General features: G+C 46.1%; 1 protein-coding gene across 6 annotated transcripts in view; it reads left to right on the top strand.

Annotated features, from left to right (window-relative positions):
• Nucleotides 1-19,407, top strand: part of sash1a (SAM and SH3 domain containing 1a) — a 223,602-nt gene that overhangs the window by 169,768 nt on the left and 34,427 nt on the right. For all 6 annotated transcript variants that reach the window (XM_056294011.1, XM_056294009.1, XM_056294010.1 and 3 more), the window contains exons 3-4: nucleotides 12,041-12,091; nucleotides 12,209-12,258. In XM_056294011.1, coding sequence (XP_056149986.1) covers nucleotides 12,041-12,091; nucleotides 12,209-12,258 — 101 coding nt within the window. The remainder of the gene's footprint in view (nucleotides 1-12,040; nucleotides 12,092-12,208; nucleotides 12,259-19,407) is intronic.

Here is a 19,407-nt window from a genome sequence, read left to right as displayed (position 1 = left end):
TAATCACTCTGAGATAGATTTGACTGTACAATGCTTGTCAATATAGTCAATTTATAAAACTACACACAAAGAAATATTCTAATATAATAGCCTTTTTGGGGCTAACCAACAACTTTTAGAAGGTGATAAAACTAGGTCAAAACCAAATTCCTCCTCTTAGCCAGTATTGTTACAATATCTTATTGCTAAAGGGTATTGATGAACAGCCAGTGTTCATTGCTCCATTTTCCAAATGGGCTAGTGTCATGTTTCTAGACTGGACATCGTCATAAACTGTCTCAAATTCTGGTGGAAAACTGGAACAAGAAAGTGAAAGGGACTTTGAGAAAAAGAGACACAAGAGGAGACAAGAAAGCGAGAGATGTGGAGAAATAAATGCGAAAGAGATACAGACTGTGAGACAGACAGAGAGAAATGAGAATGGCTATTGTCTTGTGAAGTGTGCTCAGAAGCCAATGGCCAACAACCAGTCTTTCCAGCCATGTCCCTGTGGACCAGTACCAGATGGTTAGGAAAGGTCACAATGCCAAAGGGTTAGACTGATGAAGTGGCATTTAACAATGCCCCTTAGGGACATGATCTTTTGGGAAGGAGCTGTCACATCTACATGGTACAGGAGGGCAGTGGTGCTATCAGGAGTCATCATGATCCACTCCTTCTCCGGTCATTGTCTGTCTCCCCTTCTCTCATTCTCATTTAAATGGCTCACTTTTCTATTTTGGACTGTTCACTCTAATCCTCTCTAATCCATCTCTTCTCTTGTTCACTTTTGGGACCAGCCTCTGGTCCCCCAGTCACACCAGACCTGCTCTGGCCAAGGAGGCATTTGGCCTTAGTTGTCAAAGGTTAAATTAGCTTGAACTTTCCTGGTCATCACACTCCAGCTTAAAGAGGAGATGTGGGGGTCAAGCAAGAGCAGAAAGTGGCAAACTGGACTCCACATTGAGAGAGGCCTAAGGTTAACATTTGAGGACTAGTCTGACAGGCTGACCTCAGATAGGCCCACAGGTGGAGTGACCACACATTTGGAGACTTGCTCATGGAAAATTCCTAGATGACACTCCGTGGCTATAGTTTCGCCTTATACAGCTTGACAACACAAAAAAGGAAAGAAGCCATCATATTTAATTTTCTGTTCTCTAACACCTACTCTGTTGATCTAACAGTAAGATCCTCAGAAGGGGAGCGCAGTTTTGATTACTTAGTCTTTTGTGCCTCAGTTAATGCTTGAGATTTTGCAGCAGCATTGGCGTTTTGGCCAAAAAGTTTGCAGTACCAAATTTAGCCTAATGCAGCGGTGGCTAACCATGTGCCATGGAGAGCCATGTCCATGCAGGTTTTCATTCCAGCCGGATTCCACACCAGGTGATTTCACTGATTAGTAACCATCAACCAAAGAGGAAGAATGTATCAGTGATATCACCTGGTGTGGAGTCCGGCTGGAATGAAAACCTGCATGGACATGGCTCTCCATGGCACATGGTTAGCCACCCCTGGCCTAGTGCTTGTGTTTGTTTCCATAGGCACAACATGGCTATCAACTTTAGCGGCCTACCCCATTGACTAAGTGATGATCATCTGTGTAGGACTGAGAAGTAGGGCTGTCTAATGTTGCCTCATTAAGAGTTGGTGATGGAGGCTCTCTCTGAGATGCCTATCAGCATGCTTATTTCCTGCCTGGCCTCCACTGTGTTAGTCCTCCCTGTCTTCATGTTAGTTTTATGGGTAGCAGGGACACAAAGGGTTAAAACAAACATCCCCTTTGGGAATGAGCCCTATGGATTAGCTCTATCACGCATGGTCTCCCAGTTCTGTCGGGAACCAGAGATGGCCGGTTCTCACTGAAAGTGTGGCCTGCTACCTCATTGGCAGTTAGCCTAAGCCTTCTTGCTGGAAGTGATTCAAAAGTAATGTTTCAAATTTAAAAAAGATTTAGCAGTTTTAGCAAACATCTGTTGCTCATAGTGACAGTTCACGAAGACCAAACACATTTGCAAATATAAGATTTTAATTCCGACTGACTGACAATTAGCAACTACAACTATTTTCGAAGCAATTGTTTTGCGTATTTAAAAGCCATACATCCAGGAATGAACTGTCATTAAACTGTAGAGATAGGTAGCTTGCAAATACATAGTCATTGCTACTTGCTTTCAATTTTTTTTTTATTTTATGTAATTATATTTTAACAGGCATGTAGTTTTTTCATGTAATTGATGGTGTAATAAATTTTGTTTCAATTTATGTATTTGAATGCATAACATTTGTGCAGTCTTTTTTAGTCATTTAACAATGATGGTCGTTCCCTCTTACCATAGATGGCCTCTTTGACTCCCCACTCAAACCAGTGTTCCTCCACATCATGCCAGGCCTCCGCAGTCTACACCCATCTACAGGCCAGTAGCCACTCTTTCAAGGATGAGGCTGTGCTCATCCTTGATAGGGAGGAACGCTGGTTTGAACGAGGAGTCAAAGAGGCCATCTATGATAAGAAGGAATGACCATCCCCAAACTGGGGGGGAGGGGGGGGCTAAGAGTACATCTGTCACCATTTTACAATGCTGTGATTGCAAACATTCTCAAATCCTCTGTGAATGGTACACCTGGCCATTGAGACTCTAGTTAATGATCACACCCATATTTGCATGTGAAACTGATTGTTGGTTTCGGTCGTTTTGCAAGGGTGGGGTGCAGTGAGTTTAGACCGAAGAGTTGACTTAGTTGAGTGATGAAACGTATCTGTCGATAAACGTCGTATCCAGATGAACTGATTCAACCTTCTTTGATTTTCTTACCTGGATTATTGAGCATGCATCAAGACGATACTTTCCTCTCCGATCAGACTAATGTTGGAGCACCTCAAGGCTGCGTTAGCTCACCTGTGTTGTTCACGTTGTACACTGCAGATTGCACCACCTGTGTACCCAACCAGTTTCTTTTAAAACACTCTGTTTCCACCTTACTCTCTCTGCTGACTGACAGCGATGACCTCAGGCTGTACCACTGTAATGTTGACTGGCTAATTGAATGGTGCGATAAAAAGGCTCTTATTTAGCAACACTAATAAGAAAGAGGAAGTTATTTTTGGCCTTCCTCCAGATTGTCAGCTGCCTTCGGTTACGATCCCCAACGTGGAAATTAGACAAGTCTTTTCATACAAATACCCGGGTGTTATGACAGATGGACTTCTCTTATAGCATTTATTTGTAAGAAGTTACAGCAGCACATTTACTTTATTTGTAGACTGAAATCTTTTGGAGCCAGTAGCTAGATTATTTTTCTGTTTTTTAAATCACTCATTCAGGGTGTCATGCTCTACTGCAGTCCAGCCTGGCTCAACAGCCTGTCTGTGAAACTTTAAACTATACAAAAACTAGACTATATAATCAAATCCAAATCTGTGTGAAGATTATTGGTCAACCTGTGGCACACTCCTCTCAAGCATCTCACAACAAGAGCATGCTCACACATGCTAACCTTATCTCCTCTGACTCCTCGCATGTCTTAAACGGAGAATACCCACTTCTGCCCACTAATGGGCGATTTAGAGTCCTTCAATTTAAACGCAACTGGCTGAAGAATTATTTTATACATCAGTCTGTACTATTGGTAAACCAAAACCAGTGTGCTGCTAACTGAGATCTAAGCCTGCCCTAAAAAAAAAAGAAGTATGTTTTAACAAATGCGTATCTGAAGCTTAAGCCACAAAGTGTTAAGAAGTAATGGAAATTAAGATATTTTTATTTCCTGTCATCTTTCCATTTCACTCCTACTCAAAAGTTCCTCTCCAAGTCTTTTTAAGGCAGGGGCATCCAGGTAGCATAGCGATCTATTCCGTTGCCTGCCACCACGGGGATCACTGGTTCGAATCCCCATGTTACCTCTGGCTTGGTCGGGCATTCCTACAGACACAATTGGCCGTGTCTGCAGGTGGGAAGCTGGATGTGGGTATGTGTCCTGGTCGCTGCACTAGCGCCTCCTCTGGTCAGTCAGGGCGCCTGTATGGGGAAGTTGTGGGAATAGCGTGATCCTCCCACGCACTACATCACCCTCGCGAAACTCCTCACTGTCAGGTGAAAAGAAGCGGCTGGCGTCTCCACATGTATCAGAGGAGGCATGTGGTAGTCTGCAGCCCTCCCCAGATCGGCAGAGGGGGTGGACCAGCGACCGGGATGGCTCGGAAGAGTGGGGTAATTGGCTGGATACAACTGGGGAGAAAGGGGGTGGGGTCTTTTTAAGGCAGGTTTGGGTTCAGTCAAATTAGGATGGGAGATTTCACCTAAATTTAGAAACAGGACATATTTATCCATTATCCAAACATTTTATCCTGCTCTCAGGGTCGCGGGGATGCTGGAGCCTATCCCAGCAGTCATTGGGCAGGCAGGTTGGGAGACTCCCTGGACAGGCTGCCAGGCCATCACAGGGCCGACACATTCACACCTAGGGACAATTTAGTACAGCCAAATCACCTGACCTACATGTCTTTGGACTGTGGGAGGAAACCGGAGCACCCGGAGGAAACCCACGCAGACATGGAGAGAACACACAAACTCCACACAGAAGACATATCTTTTGCCATTAAAAAGTTCTTGTTGTTTAATCTCCAAAAGGTTCTCTGATCTACAAAAAAAAAATCAATAACTTTGCCTCTAGGCTTTCTATTTCTTCTTGCTGTCTTTTCTCTTACAGATCAGATCAGAGGATCAGCTCTTCAATCGGTGCCAGTCAGCCAAAGTAGCAAATTGTACAGTACGTCCGTGGCGTCCTTGTCTGATGAAATGATAGTGAAACATTGGGATAGAACCCACATCGGTGATCAATCCCATCGGCGTGTTGACACTGGTTGGTGGGGTGCATGAAGTAACCCTGGAGGCAGATATCATGTTAGAAATTTGCCTTGCTCTCAAACCTCAGCAATAGAAGAGCGCCACAGATAAAAACATAGTTCTGATTAAATGAGTGTGATTCATTTTGTGACGTCATATGCAAAGCAGAAAAGGGACCTTTTTACCACATTTTTTTATCCCCAAGGTTTGAAGTAATGTTGCTTGAATAAGAAACCCTTGAGAAGATTAACTGTCAGTTGCTGGAAGCTGTGTCTTCTATAAAGGAAAACAGCTTTGACACGAAACACTCACCAGCTGGTATTTTGCTGATCTGCTGGCCTCGGGATCCTCACTTAGGACTTCTAGCTGAGAGGATTGTCAGGTGGGGATCAGGACACAGGTTGGGGCATGCTCCCGTACTTTGTTTGACCACGAGGTGAGGGAAGGAGCAGTGTTGTTCTGGGCTAATTCCTAGGTGAAGTAAATTCAACAAGGTGGGTCAGTTCACTGGGCTTTGGACCCACAATGTGAAGAAAGACAAGCTATGCTGTGTCATCTTTTGCTTATTAGCCTAACCCCGTCCGCTTTCACGTCTTTGAACACGGCAGTCCAAAAAGGGCAGTGTGCACAAACAGTGGCTTTCATTTCGGTGCGATTGCTTTCTATGGGTGTTGCTGTTACTCTGCTGTTAGTCTAACCTTTAAGTGGAGCCATTGGTTTGTTTGGATTTTCATCATACACCTTGGTCAGCATGAAAATTGCGACCCCCGTCATCGGAATGTGTAATAACTCTGGTATTTGTCTTGAAATACCAAAACAATGACAATCCACCAGGTATTGTTAGGTCAGGAGTGCCTCAGAAAAGTACCACACTTGGCCTGCTTTACGGGGCCAGGGAAGTACAGTGCAGCCTGTCTGAAGGAAGTGGAAAGAGGTGTTACTGTATGTTAGTGAGCTCTGGGTTATTGCCGTAAATGGAGTCTCAGGCACATAGCAGCTCAGGGGTGGCACGGCAGACTGTGTTTGAAGCCCCCCCCCCCCCCCCGCTACCTCTCTTTCTTTCTTTCTCTTCCTCTCTCTCTCTCTACCCTGCTTTGTGTGAGAGTCAGTTAATGACAACATGTGACTGCTGGTTCTTCTGTACCATCTTGTGCGTGTGTGTGCACGTAAGCATAACTGTGTGTACATCCATCTTCACCCAAGTCCATCAAGATGAGCCAGTTCTGCAAGCCCTCTCAACACAGGTCCTGTTCCCCGGCTCACCACCCCTGATTGGTGCTGCGCCAAGCTGTCTGGTTAGTCTCCGTGACGCCATACCACCACAGCACATGGGCATGGGCCTACCCACCTACCTCAAATCATGCCCACCCACACTCAGCTGGCCATGCCAGTTGGCATATCCAGCACTGAGCCACCCGGTCTCCCTGCTTTTGACACATATCCGCCCACATTGGCCTCCAGAGTTGGCAGTAACTTCACTGCGGTATCTCCATTTAACACCCCTCACCGTGGTATTTCCCCCCTCTCCCTTTCATTAACAGGTTTTCAGGTCCTACAGTCACAAGGTAGAATGTGGCTGCAGTTATGGCAGAAAAGCCCTGGTGGTGCTTGCCTTTATATTCAGTTCATAGAAGCTTTTGATGCCTGTGGGTGCGGTTGAGTCTTTTCAGATGTGCAGTCCCCTCTCTCTGTCCGCGGATATCGTGATCCTCATTAGGGCTCTCTCTCTCTCTCTCTCTCTCTCTCTCTCTCTCTCTCTCTCTCTCTCTCTCTCTCTCTCTCTCTCTCTCTCTCTCTCTCTCTTCCTGTGTCTCTCGCTCTCTCCCAGTTTGTCCTCCTCCTCTTTTATTCAATACAGTCACGCACTGGCAATTAGGTAGCCGTGCGTGTGCACAGCTCAACATGGCATGCACCAACACACACTTTAACTGGGTATGGGAACAAACGGGCCTGTGAACACCTTTTTTTTGGGTGAGGGGGGCATGCACGTGCATTCACACATGCACAAATTGAGGTAAGTAGGGCAGTATCTTGGCTGATGATTGTAGTTTTCAGAAGTTCATGTAAAGGATAACATTCCCCCTCTGGGAGTGTGAATAAGTAAGAGCCACACACACCCACACACACACACACACACAATTTCATCAGATTAATATTCTCATTCGGAAAACCATTTCGGCTGTGTTTGCTCTCAGCCTCTGTTCAACTTCCAAACTACTCCCCCTTTTTCTGTACCGTTGGTTCTCTGTTTATGCTCAAGTCCAAAAAAAAAAAGTTGGGGGGGGGGGTTAAGGAAGCTTTTACATGAGTTTTCCCCTCCATATCCTGCACTGAGGCAAATTCATCTCACAGATCAGTAGCGAAAAGGAAAAGAGATGTGGGTTTGTTTGTTTTTGCAACGCTACCCTCCTTTTCTCTCTCCCCCCTCCTCTTTCTCCATCGCTCCATGTCTGGTATGGCAAGCACAGATGAGCAGGAGTAGGTGGAACAGAGAGCTGATTTGTGTCCGTCTCTTAGGAGCTCTATCTGTGGAAGTGGAGGTGTGTGTGTGTGTGTATGTGTGTGTGTGTGTCTGTTTTTATGAGAATGTTTAACTTCCTGTGTGTGTGTTTTAGTGTGTCCAAGTGTGCGTGGGTCAGGCAGTGAGATGGCGGTGCAGCACTGTTTTAAGCTGGTCTCCATAGTCGGCGGGCCCAGTGCCCATGCAGATACCAAGATACTGCCAAGACCGACATATCACTTTCCGTCGCAGCAGACTGCGGCAGCCATCAAAGATAGTCTGATAACAAAAGACATCAAATGCTACCTTGTGTGTGTGTGTGTGGGCATACACCTTTGTGCCTGGCGCCTCGGTGTCTTTGTGTGTTCGTGGTGTTTAATGTGCGCCCGTGCTGTTCTCTTCGTTTCAGTTGTTTAAGCAGAGCTGAATGTGTAAGCTGTGCTTGCTGAAGGGATGGATGTCGGCGTATCGTTACACAGTCTTTCTTAAGCTCTACCTCTGTCTGAAAAATGCACGCGGACTCGGCACAGATTCTGCTCCTGTCCTGCCTTGCGATGTAATGTTCTTTAGGTCTTCCTGTAAATCTGGTTTTTATGACCCTTGATGGTGGCAACCTGTTCCCTGAGTTAAAGGAATCTCCCAATTCCCTGAAACGGACAAATTGTTCTGCAGCTCTTCCGACAAGTCTTGATTTACATCCAGCAAAACTCCCGGACCCCCTGCCTCTGCTTTCTTGAGTGATGTGGCAGAGTTGACTCTCTTGCTAGCAGGTTAGGTGGACTGAAAGGCAACAACATTTTGGATACAAGCAACCAGCTGGGTCTGTCTGGCTAGCAGTTGACTACTGTTTTGAGAAATGTAGGGTTGAGATGATTTTTCTACCTTTGGCCTTAGCAATTTAATCCTGCTAGTCACCTTCAGGCGACAAGCTCTTAAACAGCAGTTAAAGGGGTTATGTCACTTCTGACTAATCCCCCTGAACTATTATTCACTCGCTCACTGCTTGGCAGACATGGGTGGAAGAGGACTACACCCCCTAACCCAAAACCCAGTGAAAGAACAAAGGTTAGCCTAAGCAAAGAGGTGCTCTGATTAGAAGTATGACTGTCCGGCAACTGATCTAGAGGCAGTTTCCTGACATGACTCGCCTTCCCCCTAATACCTGGGTGTGGTTATATAGATGATCCAAATTTCACGTAAATAAACCATTAACCTTTTCCCGCTCCCCACAGGAAGGCCCAGGTCTCTTCACTCTTTTCCTGTTGCCTGTTGCAATAAGCAGCAATGAATCGCTTTGGAGTAGAAGTGAGTCCATGCTGCTTGTCCCCGGCTAACGTCTCCTCATCTGTCCAAATGCTCAGATCTGTGAGTGAAGGGCAGCCAAGTAGGCCAACCAATCATAATGCCTCGCCACCTACCAAACCTTCCTGTGCTGAGACGTGGGACGAAGTGGAGTAGAAGCTTTGCCGTGTCCTTACAAGAACATGGACACCCCTGCTGCTGTCGATTTGTTTTAGATTTGCTGTAGATTTACACCTGCCGTAAAGCAGCGCTCTGCGTCACAGCAGAGGGCCTTGACGGCCAGTAAACATGTACCTTTTAGAGTCGAGAAACATACAGTTTCTCATATGCGAGAGTAATAAGCAATCAATGGGGCACTCGGAAGGTTTGAATCAAGAGTGAAGTTTTGTACGAGCCCGTAGGGAAAGGAAGGGATATGTTCGGGCTTATCTGTGAATGCGGCGTTTGTTTATGGTATTAATCTCTCAACGCTTCTCGCCGCTTGTATTTTCAAATCACTCACTGTTATTGCAACACACCGATGCGAGGGGGATTTTATGAGTGAAGGAGAAGGAATATCAGGGTCCGCAGTGCTAGTTACTATCTAGGCAGTCAGACAGAAAGTAGAATTGGGAACTTTTTTTGTTTTGGGGCTTTTTCTCATCGTTCGCTACTGTGTCGATTTCATCAGTGTTGTTTGCGCTTCCTCAAAACAGTTTCAAAAACACGTGAAAACCATTTGGTTTTGTCGTGTCAGGTATTTGTGGGTAATCAGTCTTTATGTAACTTTTTCCATTGACTTTGACGGTACACACCAAGGTTTCACTTTTGGTGAGACCATCATGACCCCTCCTCACCCATGTTAGCTCATCCCCAAGCCCCTGTAGTTTAGAGGCTGCCTTTTTTGGCTACTCGTTTTTTTGATGGGGGGTATTTTTCCCCCCTTTTTCTCCTCAGTTGTATCCGGCCAATTAGCCCACTCTTCCGAGCCGTCCCAGTCGCTGCTCCACCCCCTCTGCTGATCCGGGGAGGGCTGCAGACTACGACATGCCTCCTCTGATACATGTGGAGTCGCCAGCCGCTTCTTTTCACCTGACAGTGAGGAGTTTTGCCAGGGGGACGTAGTGCGTGGGAGGATCACAATATTCCCCCCAGTTCCCCCTCCCCCCTGAACAGGCACCCCCAACCAACCAGAGGAGACGCTAGTGCAGCTACCAGGACACACACCCACATCCGGCTTCCCACCCACAGACACGGCCAATTGTGTTTGTAGAGACGCCAGTAACAGTCGGCAGTAACACGGGGATTCGAACTGGTGGTCCCCGTGTTGGTAGGCAACGGAATAGACCGCCACGCTACCCAGATGCCCTTTTTTGGCTGCTCTTAACCATACCATACATGCAGTATACATTCCCCTCGTATTTTTGGGGTAACAGATACATTAAGTTTTGTTCAGTTTTACTGGCAGTAATTTACTTGTTCATAACATCTCCCCTTAAAGTTGCTGAGCATGGTGCAAATATGGGGCTGTTTCAGTGAGAACTGTATGTCTTATAAAAAGGACAAAATCCCAGACAACCTCACATTTCCGTCTCTACAGCACTCATACAGGGAAGTGCAACTTATTCAAGGTTTAAGTGAACTCATTCACTTAAACCCTGAATAAGTCGCACTTCCCTTTTGTTCCCTACCAAAACAGAACATCTCAATACTAAAAACAAAAAACCCACTGAAATTCACACAAATGAAACCGAAAACGCTGCATCAAACCTCATATTAAACTACTGAAGCTGGCCTCCAGTAGACACCCTCCAGTACTACCTCCAGTTTTCCTCCTTACACCATCAACTAGTGCATCTGTATAAGATGGTGGAAGATGTGAGTGTATGCTTGCGCCCCCCCTGCCCATCCAACCTACCCACACACATACAAATGCACTATAACCAAAGCTTGTTGTGGCAAGTAGGGATATCCTCTTCTTTAGCTTGTCAATTTACAAAAAAGAAAAAGAAAATGGGTACAAGAAACACACGAGGGGCATCTGGGTGGCATGGCAGTCTATTCCATTGCCTACCAACATGGGGATCGCTGGTTCGAATCCCCGTGTTACCTCCGCCTCGGTCGGGCGTCCCTACAGACAGTTGGCCGTGTCTGCGGGTGGGATGCCGGATGTGGGTATGTGTCCTGGTCGCTGCACTAGCGCCTCCTCTGGTTGGCCGGGGCGCCTGTTCAGGGGGGAGGGGAACTGGGGGGAATAGTGTGATCTTCCCACGTGCTACATCCCCCTGGCGAAACTCCTCACTGTCAGTTGAAAAGAAGCGGCTGGCAACTCCACATGTATCAGAGGAGGCATGTGGTAGTCTGTAGCCCTCTCTGGATCAGCAGGGGGGGGGGGGGGGGCAGTGACCGGGATGGCTTGAAAGAGTGGGGTAATTGGCCAGGGTGCAATTGGGGAGAAAGGGGGGGGGCACACAAGAACACAGCCAATACAAATGTCCTTCCTTATATCACATCCTTTCTAGTAAAGCACAGGCTTCAAGCCAAGGTGCTAGATTTGATGTGATTCTGCAGCCTTGTGTCTCAGAGAGGCATGGCTTCTCCTGAATAGGCCTTGAGGAAACCTGTTTAAGGCATATGCAAGTGCTAGCTCCCCGTCTCTCTTACTAACAGTGAAAACAGGCAGGATGCTTTGTTGCTGACTCTTAAGAGCTTCACCATGTTTTGGGACCAAATATGGAGGTTTTCCACTGCTTTTGTCCAGTGTGGTCAAATTAGTATTCTAGTCACTCCTTTCATTCAAAGCCACAAATCTACCCAATTTTGAAAGGTTTTTTTTTTTTTCATAATCTGCATTTTGCCCTTGTGTGTCAGTTTGTCACACCTGGCTAGTAAGCTTACGGTTTTATAAGGCCCGAAATCAGCAGGCGTTATTCCTGTAACGCAAGTGTCATACGAGGGAGTGGCACGATACCATCTGTGATATTTCACTATCCAATTTGTAGCGTCAGTTCAGGTGTTGTTCTCGTGCATTGTTGCCCTTGGAAAGTCAGACAACCAGTAGTAGGCTATGACACCACCTTGTGATATGAGCGACTGTTGAAACGAGTCTTGCTGGTTTGGGAATTGCCAGCAGGGTTTAATGTGTTCACTTTCTCCAGCAGGGTGCCGCTGGGTGTGTTGGCGATGGACGTGCTTATGTTTGTTTTTGTTTATATGCTGGTGTGTCTGTCTACATGACCGTTTGCCCCCACATCCACATTAACATGTCATTTATTGTGTCTGTAGTCAACTGGCCCATTTTCTCTCTCAGATGCTCATTTTAACCCTTTTTTTAATATCCTCATAGATGTATTCACAATTCTTTACATTGTGTTCTTAAATGGCTCTCTGATACTCACCTATGATCTTCTTTCTCCCTCTCTCTCATTCGCAGGAAAAACTGGACCCCAGCACCACCTCTTTACAGCTCCGCTCTGAGATTCAGGTAAGCTCCCAGCTTCTTTAAATCATGCAAAAATATTGCCTCCCAACTTCACGGTTTCAGTATTGCACAAATTTTGACTTGATATCCGTCTGACAGCCGTCCTCTTTCCACCCACAGGAGTCATTAGGCTTCAGCAGTGAGGTGTCCACTCCAGAGACGGACAGAAAGTAAGGCACTTTATCAATTTGTCATTCTAATTCACGACCAAACTGTGAAACATTAACCATCTTGGATAGAAATGTGCGTCTGCTGCGTGTCAAAGCAATATGCAACACAGTACATGTCTGGATTGCATCGTAATACCCGTACACACATGCAGGGGTCATGAATCACACTTAGCCTTTCAGCACAACCATGGCTGAGGATGGTGAGAAGGGGGAAAGGTAAGATAAGCATCTGCAGATGCAGTTCATGTGATTGATAGGTATCTTATGACTGCCTGTACAAAGGGTCACTGAATTTGCCCATGGGAGGCAGAGATCAGTGCCCCGGATAAAAACTTCTGACTTCATAGAGGAGTGTGGCAATATATGAGCTGGCAGTTAGGACATTGAGCCAAAGGCTTAGCTTCAGGTCATCAAGGATATGAGGGCTAGCGCACACACACAAATGAATGCGTAACCACGCGCACGCATTGGAGAGGGGTGTGTAAACGGTGTTGCAATATTGCTGCAAAATTTTGATATTTGTAATCCAATAAGTACAGAAATTAAACATTTTAGCATAATTATATAAGATTTACATGATTTAGTTGAGAACAGACCACAGCTCTGATGATTTCCTTTCTAATTGAATATATCAAAAAGATATAACATTGAAGTGTAATTTGTATTGCTAAAGTTAGCCAGCAGCTTATAGGCATCGTAACACAGCTATAATACATACTTTTGGCCCTATCCTGGGACACATTGTCCAGTCACTCATACATTCCTGGTAATAAAGATTTAATATAAATATCTACCATACAATACTGAAACTGACACTGTAGCTGGCGTACAAGCACAGTACATTTCTCATACTATTTGATGTAATTTACCAACTTCAGACCTTTGCTTTAATGGCTGGTGATGACATTATCCTACTTTATTAAATCAACCAATTGATGTGAAACGATCTATATAGCAGTCTTATTTTAAACCCTTCCCATCTAGTTAACATTACATAGACACACTGTCCCATACAAATTCTCCCAAGCTGTAACTGCTGTAGTCACGTCCCTGCTGAGGTTTAAAGGAAACCCATTGAGTGCTTCCTCCGGCTGACCTTCTCAGTTCAGCAGCCATTCTCTGTTCTCCGGCTGTCCACACTTCCTTCCTGCCTTTGTGTCCACCAGGGGACAGGGGGAGAATGAGAGGAGGGGTGAGAAAGAGAGGGTAAAGGCCAGATGATTACAACTAAAAGGCATGAACGAAAGAGCAGGATGGGACAGGGCACGGGTGGGGTTCCTTTTCACTGGTTCCTGTCAGCTAAGTGCGAACGTATTTTTGTATGTGTGTGTGTGTGTGTGTGTGTGTGTGTGTGTGTGTGTGTGTGTGTGTGTGTGTGTGTGCTTCAACGTGTTCCTCTGTATTGTGTGTATGCATCATTTCTCCCTTGTCACAGACCTGTATTACAGGTTTAAAAGCCACCATCAAAACAGCATTTCATATTTCATGTGGTCCAGTAGAGTGACGTTTGTCACACGGCGAGTGTATGGATACTCTTGGGAAATAGTTTTGTTGGCATTACAGAAAGCTGAGTCAGTTCATCGGTTCATCAACGTTTATTGGGAGAAACATTTCATCACTCATCTAAGGGACTTCTTTAGTCTCAATTGACTGCAGGTATCCCCACCCTTATAAACGGCACAGTTGCATAATGACCGAACCAGCGATCAGTTTCATATGCAAATTAACGTGACCATTAACTAGAGTTACAATGGCCATGTGTACTATTCACAGAGGATTTGGGAATAGTTGCAATCACAGATGCAAGATGACAACAGATGTGCTCCCCCCCCCAGTTCAGGGATGGTCGTTCCCTCTTAACATAGATGTTCTCTTTGACTTCCCGTTTAAACCAGCGTTCCTCCCTATCAAGGATGTGCACATCCTCAGCCTTGAAAGAGTGGCCACTGGCCTGTAGATGGGTGTAGACAGTCCTGGCCTGACAAGGTAGCTGTTCTGTGTTGTGCCATCCTGTTGGTGTGTGCAGCAGAGGGAGCTGGCCCCGCCCCTCGGCTCCCACATATGACAGGCTCTGAGAGAGAGATCTCTCTTCTGGATTGGGAATAGCGAAAATGCATCATTGACAAACGTCTTGATTGTATTGCAAATTAGAAACAGAGTCGGTGAAATGCAAGGCGCAAGATAACGTTTATGAAGCCTAAATAGATAGGAAATGTATTTTCTCAATTTCTCCAATACCAGAACCGTTAACGTCGGAACTTATCAGTACTTCACCGGTGCCCATTTAATACTGGATTTCGGTACCCATCCCTAGTAAGAACTGGTGTTTTTAGGCTTTCTGTGTTTCTAACCATAACCCCTGGTGTGCATGTGTGTCCCGGTGGAGTTGTCACGGTCATGTGAGCACCACGTGCAGCAGGGAAAGTGCATACCACAGACATGATCTGTCTCCCATGGCTGTGTATGTGCATGGATAAAAGCTGAGGGTGATGGGAACCAGGTGCCACATGCAGAATGACGTCTCTCTGCCTGATTCTTAGAGAGACGGGGGGGGGGGGGTCAAATATACAATTCTATCTTTTTCCTGTCAATGTTTTTTTTCCTCTATCGCTCGTGCATGGCCTCACATGCGAGCTCTCAGACCCCCTCTCTTAAACATTCAGACCTGGTTCCTCACAAACCCAAATTTTTAACATGCACTCTCAAACAAATACTTTTCGACATGTACACTAATACACATCCTCATATCCCTAGGACCCCTTACCCCTGTTTAGTTGGAGGCCTCTTTGAGGTAGTCTCTGTTGAAAGTGCACTAAATTCCAATTGGTTCAAACCCTGTGCCACTTTGTGTCTCTAGTCCTCTCTACCCCATTTTCCCCCTCTTTGTGTCTCGTTTTCTCTCTGAACCTTAAACTCGATATCGCAACTGGGATGTGAGGAGCACCGCACTGTGAGAAAAACACAGTGCATTCATCTACCTCTTAATTCACCTACCTCTCTCTACGTTCCATGCACGCTCTCTGATGCCCGCAGTGTTGCAACTGAACATAACGGGGGGGTTTTTTGTTTTGTTTTACATCTTGCACTGTAATGTCTGGCCTTCCATTCCTTCCGCCTCTGTTCTCTGTAACATATAACTAATGTCATACTACTACTACTATTACTACTACTTTCGGCTGCTCCCATTAGGGGTCGCCACAGCGGATCATTCGTTTCCATTTTTTCCTGTCCTCTGCATCTTCCTCTGTCACACCAGCCACCTGCATGTCCTCCCTCACATAAACCTCCTCTTTGGCCTTCTTCTTTTCCTCTTCCCTGGTGGCTCCATATTCGGCCTCCTCCTCCCACTATACCCAGCAGTATGCCAGAGAACCAGACAGTATGGCATTAGACATCTCTAATGTGATACTATCTCTACCCGAAAAGAAAGGGTTTCAGATACAATGATCAGGTGCAAACGGTCCAACTGACAAAAAACTTTCTCGCTTACCGCCGGCGTCCCACCTCAATTCTCCAGACATATTCCTCAGCACTCTGTCAGGACAACACAGACACATTGGCTCCCATCATCGCCTGGTTTTGCTAGACAGTAGCTGCCGTTGGAGATTATCCAGACTTCCTTTGTGGCTGTGCCACATCTGTGCTCCCATAATGCATGGTGTGCAGGGGGCTATGCAAGGAGGTGATGACAGAGCATGCTCAGAAGACTGGACTCACAGAAGAGGAGTAAAGCTGGCAATTTCCATTTTTTGGAAGGAGATTCATTGGTGCTAATTGTTGGAGAGAGGGGGCAATATGCTAATTTGAGTAAACGGTGATTCATGACAGACTACATGCACATACACACACACATACACACATATGTAGACACAGATTAAGTTTCTTCATTGTTGTATAATGCAGTGGGTAAGTGAGGGATAGAATTAAGAGTACGCTGCACTTCTAGTAGCCAAAAAAAAACAAATCTCACGAGTACTTTCCTAACCACTAATCAGGTGTAAATGTACACCATGCCATGAGAAATATCTGTTTGGGACAACAGTGCCATGTTGGAAAGTGAAATGTGCTGGCAGCATAGTATTTACCATTTATAGTTGAATGTCGCAGCCCTCATGGAACAGTTTTGTTTTGCTGTTTATGATAGAGTACAGTATTGTGTGCGAGTAATATCACCTGTGTCCTCAGTGCCCCCTTGTCATTAAGGATATCCCTGTGACCTATGAGTAGCGGTGACCCCAAAGGGGCTCATCCCTCTGCACTTCCTTTGGATGAAGCCTGGTCACGCAGGGTCACTGCCTTTTATTGTCCCTGCAGGAATACAGGAGACCACCTCAATCCATCCAGGTGGCCGTTCTAGCTACACACACACACACGCACACGCACACACACACACACAGAGGCTTGTGCTTTGTCACCCTGATTTATTCAAAGTGCAATGAAAAATGGCAAGACGCACATCCACACAGACACACATCCATATGTGTGAGTCTCTGTGCATCAGTTTGTCATTTTTTCCAGACGGTGCCACTGTCCGGCAGCATAGAAGCCGCTAGTAGTTGGACAGCTGTTGACATTTTTTCAAAGCCATATCCGTAAGACAGGCCAAACCATTTCACATGATAGCTGCTTATGTAATTAATAGTTATTGGGTCACGTCATTCTTTCCCTCTGAGCCATCTGTCCCTCTCGACACGTGAAGCAAAATGTTGACAGGCTGCTTGTGCTGTTGGTTGTTGGGTTTTTTTTCTTTGTTTGTTTGTATGTGAGTAACGTCACCTGTGCATGTGTGTTTGTGTGGATGTGTGTATGTTTGGGCCATTAGCTGATATTGACTTCATCGGTTCTGCAAAAAAAACAACAACAAACAAACAAACAAACAAAAAAAGCTCAGCAGTATGTCTCAAACATGCCTGCAAGTTCTATGAAAGAGCTTGAGCATCATCAAAACATACACACCACTCCCGGATGATTATTAGAGCAACTACCGAAGAATTCCCCAGCCAGGGGGAAAACAGCAAACATGCTGTTTTCATTTTATGTCCTGTAAAAGTTAAATTGGCACTTAGCATAGATGTTACTGGCTCTGCTTTTCTTCCAGTGTACGCCTGAAGTAAGAGAAATTGGCTTCAAATTGCAGAGCCCCGAAGAGTTTCAGCCACTTCCACTTACCCATATCTTTAGATTAAGATACTTTGTATTGCTTTAGGTTTGAAACAGGAAGTCAACTTCTCGGGTTAATTTCTCAAAACAGAAAAACAGTGGCATGCCAAAGATTTAAGTTTAAACCAGTGAAGTTGCCTAGCCACACAGTGGCCGACCCTGGGATATTTAGGCTGTCTTTAGGGAAGTACTGGAGGGGGTGCGTGTGTGTGCGTGCACATGCACATTGCTGCGCGGGAGGTTAATTTATAGAGCGTGGTGCAGGGGGCAACACTTCCACAGAGAGAGCCTCTATTGAGAGGCTCCTATTAGCAGTAGCCTTGCCTTAGCCTGGGTGGGGGGGGGGCTTGTTGAGGGAAGGGGTAAACCATACAGGCCTCCATTCAATTAGCATCTCATTATGTTTCCATGGTAGTGAGGCTTAAAGCGGTATGAAGATTTCCCATAGCGCCAAGAGAGGGCTGTCATGTCTCAACAAACACACTGTATTCTACACAACTCACGCGCTTACTCACCGAGTAGGGCCGTGACCTGTTCAACTTGTTTTGTTCCCGTCACACACTTCAGCATACCTTCACCAACAACCGCTACCGCGGCACCGTGTCTCTGCTCTGGTGCGTGTTTCAGTGGGCTTTTGCCCATGTGCTCAATTCAAAGCAGTGACGTGTGTGTGTGGGTCTGTGTGTGTGATGCGATGCCTTTGGTGGGAGGGTTTTCCCTGCGGAGGTGTGGGTGAATGGTAAAGACAGACTTAATAGAGCCTCTAAGGGTCTTAACTGGACAGTTTCATATTTCACATCACTACGTTGCCCTCTGTGATTTATGCCCTTTATCAGTGCTGGCAGTGAGGAGGAGGAGGGGCACAGCTGACACTCTGCAGGCTCCACACATATGCATATCTACACACACACACACACTCATGCAGACTGCACTAACAGACCTGTAAGTTGTTATCCTGAGACATAATACGTCCTAAAAGACCACTTCCTCTCTCAATCTTGTGCTAAGCTCACTTGGCTTGGCGTCAAACAAGTCTCCTCTCTTTCTCTGTGAAATTTCCAGGGGCTAGTTTGAACGTGAACTACTTAAACTTAATACCCCCCCCCCAGCCTCCTTGTATTGAAGGAGTCAGAAATAGAGGGGCAGTGATGTGGTTTCTCGTCTTTGTCAAGAAAGGGGAGAGTCAGCCATGGGACAACGTCAGGCTGGGGCTGTTTTGTTACAGAGAACGGGGCGAGGCGGCACATTCTGGACGTTTTGGTTTGAAGTTGGGAGCGCTCCTCCTCGTGTGTCAAAAGGAGGCTTGCTCTGCTCGTTCTTCCCTTCTAACGCTGTTTCCTTAGGGCAGCGAGTGATCGGCTCGCAGACGTGTCGTGAATATTTTTCAACCCAGTTATTTTCCATCTCACCCACTCCTTGTCTCTCCCTCCCTTCTTTCTGCTTTCTCTCTTGATTGTCTATCCTGTGGAGGGAAGTGGAAAGACAAACAGGCTGAGTCTGCCCAGCGTGGGTTTTTTATTTTATTTTATTTTTTCTTGTCCTTCTTCCTCTCTCTCCCTCGTTCTCTCACTCTTCTGCTGTGGTTACTGTGCCGTACTTTCCCTCTTCATACTATTCTCCTCAACTTTTTACATGGTCAACCTATCCCCTCATTCGAGCCACATCCCTCCTCAGCTGCAACTCAAACGTTTCCTTTTTTCATTATGAAAATCATCTGCTCTTGTGTTTGGGGGGTGGGGGGGTGGGGTGGAGGGTTTGACATTCTCTCCCCGCTTGCTTCTCATCCTCACGCCTCCACTCTCCCTCCCTAGCTCCCTCTCTCCCGGCCTCCAGATCCCGGCTCGCTGCCATCAAAGCACCACCATTGACCCCCAGTGGTGAACAGGCAGAACTGCAGTATTTGGCACAGGGTCACTCGCATATACAGACCGTAGGCCCAAGCCCAATACATATGTTCTAGCTTAAACCAGAGGAGGGCCGTTTGGAAGT

Source organism: Lampris incognitus, chromosome 15 (assembly GCF_029633865.1).
Source record: "Lampris incognitus isolate fLamInc1 chromosome 15, fLamInc1.hap2, whole genome shotgun sequence".
Taxonomy (NCBI): Eukaryota; Metazoa; Chordata; class Actinopteri; order Lampriformes; family Lampridae; genus Lampris; species Lampris incognitus.
Note: the sequence above shows the minus strand (reverse complement) of the source record. Positions and strands in the feature narration are given on the sequence as shown.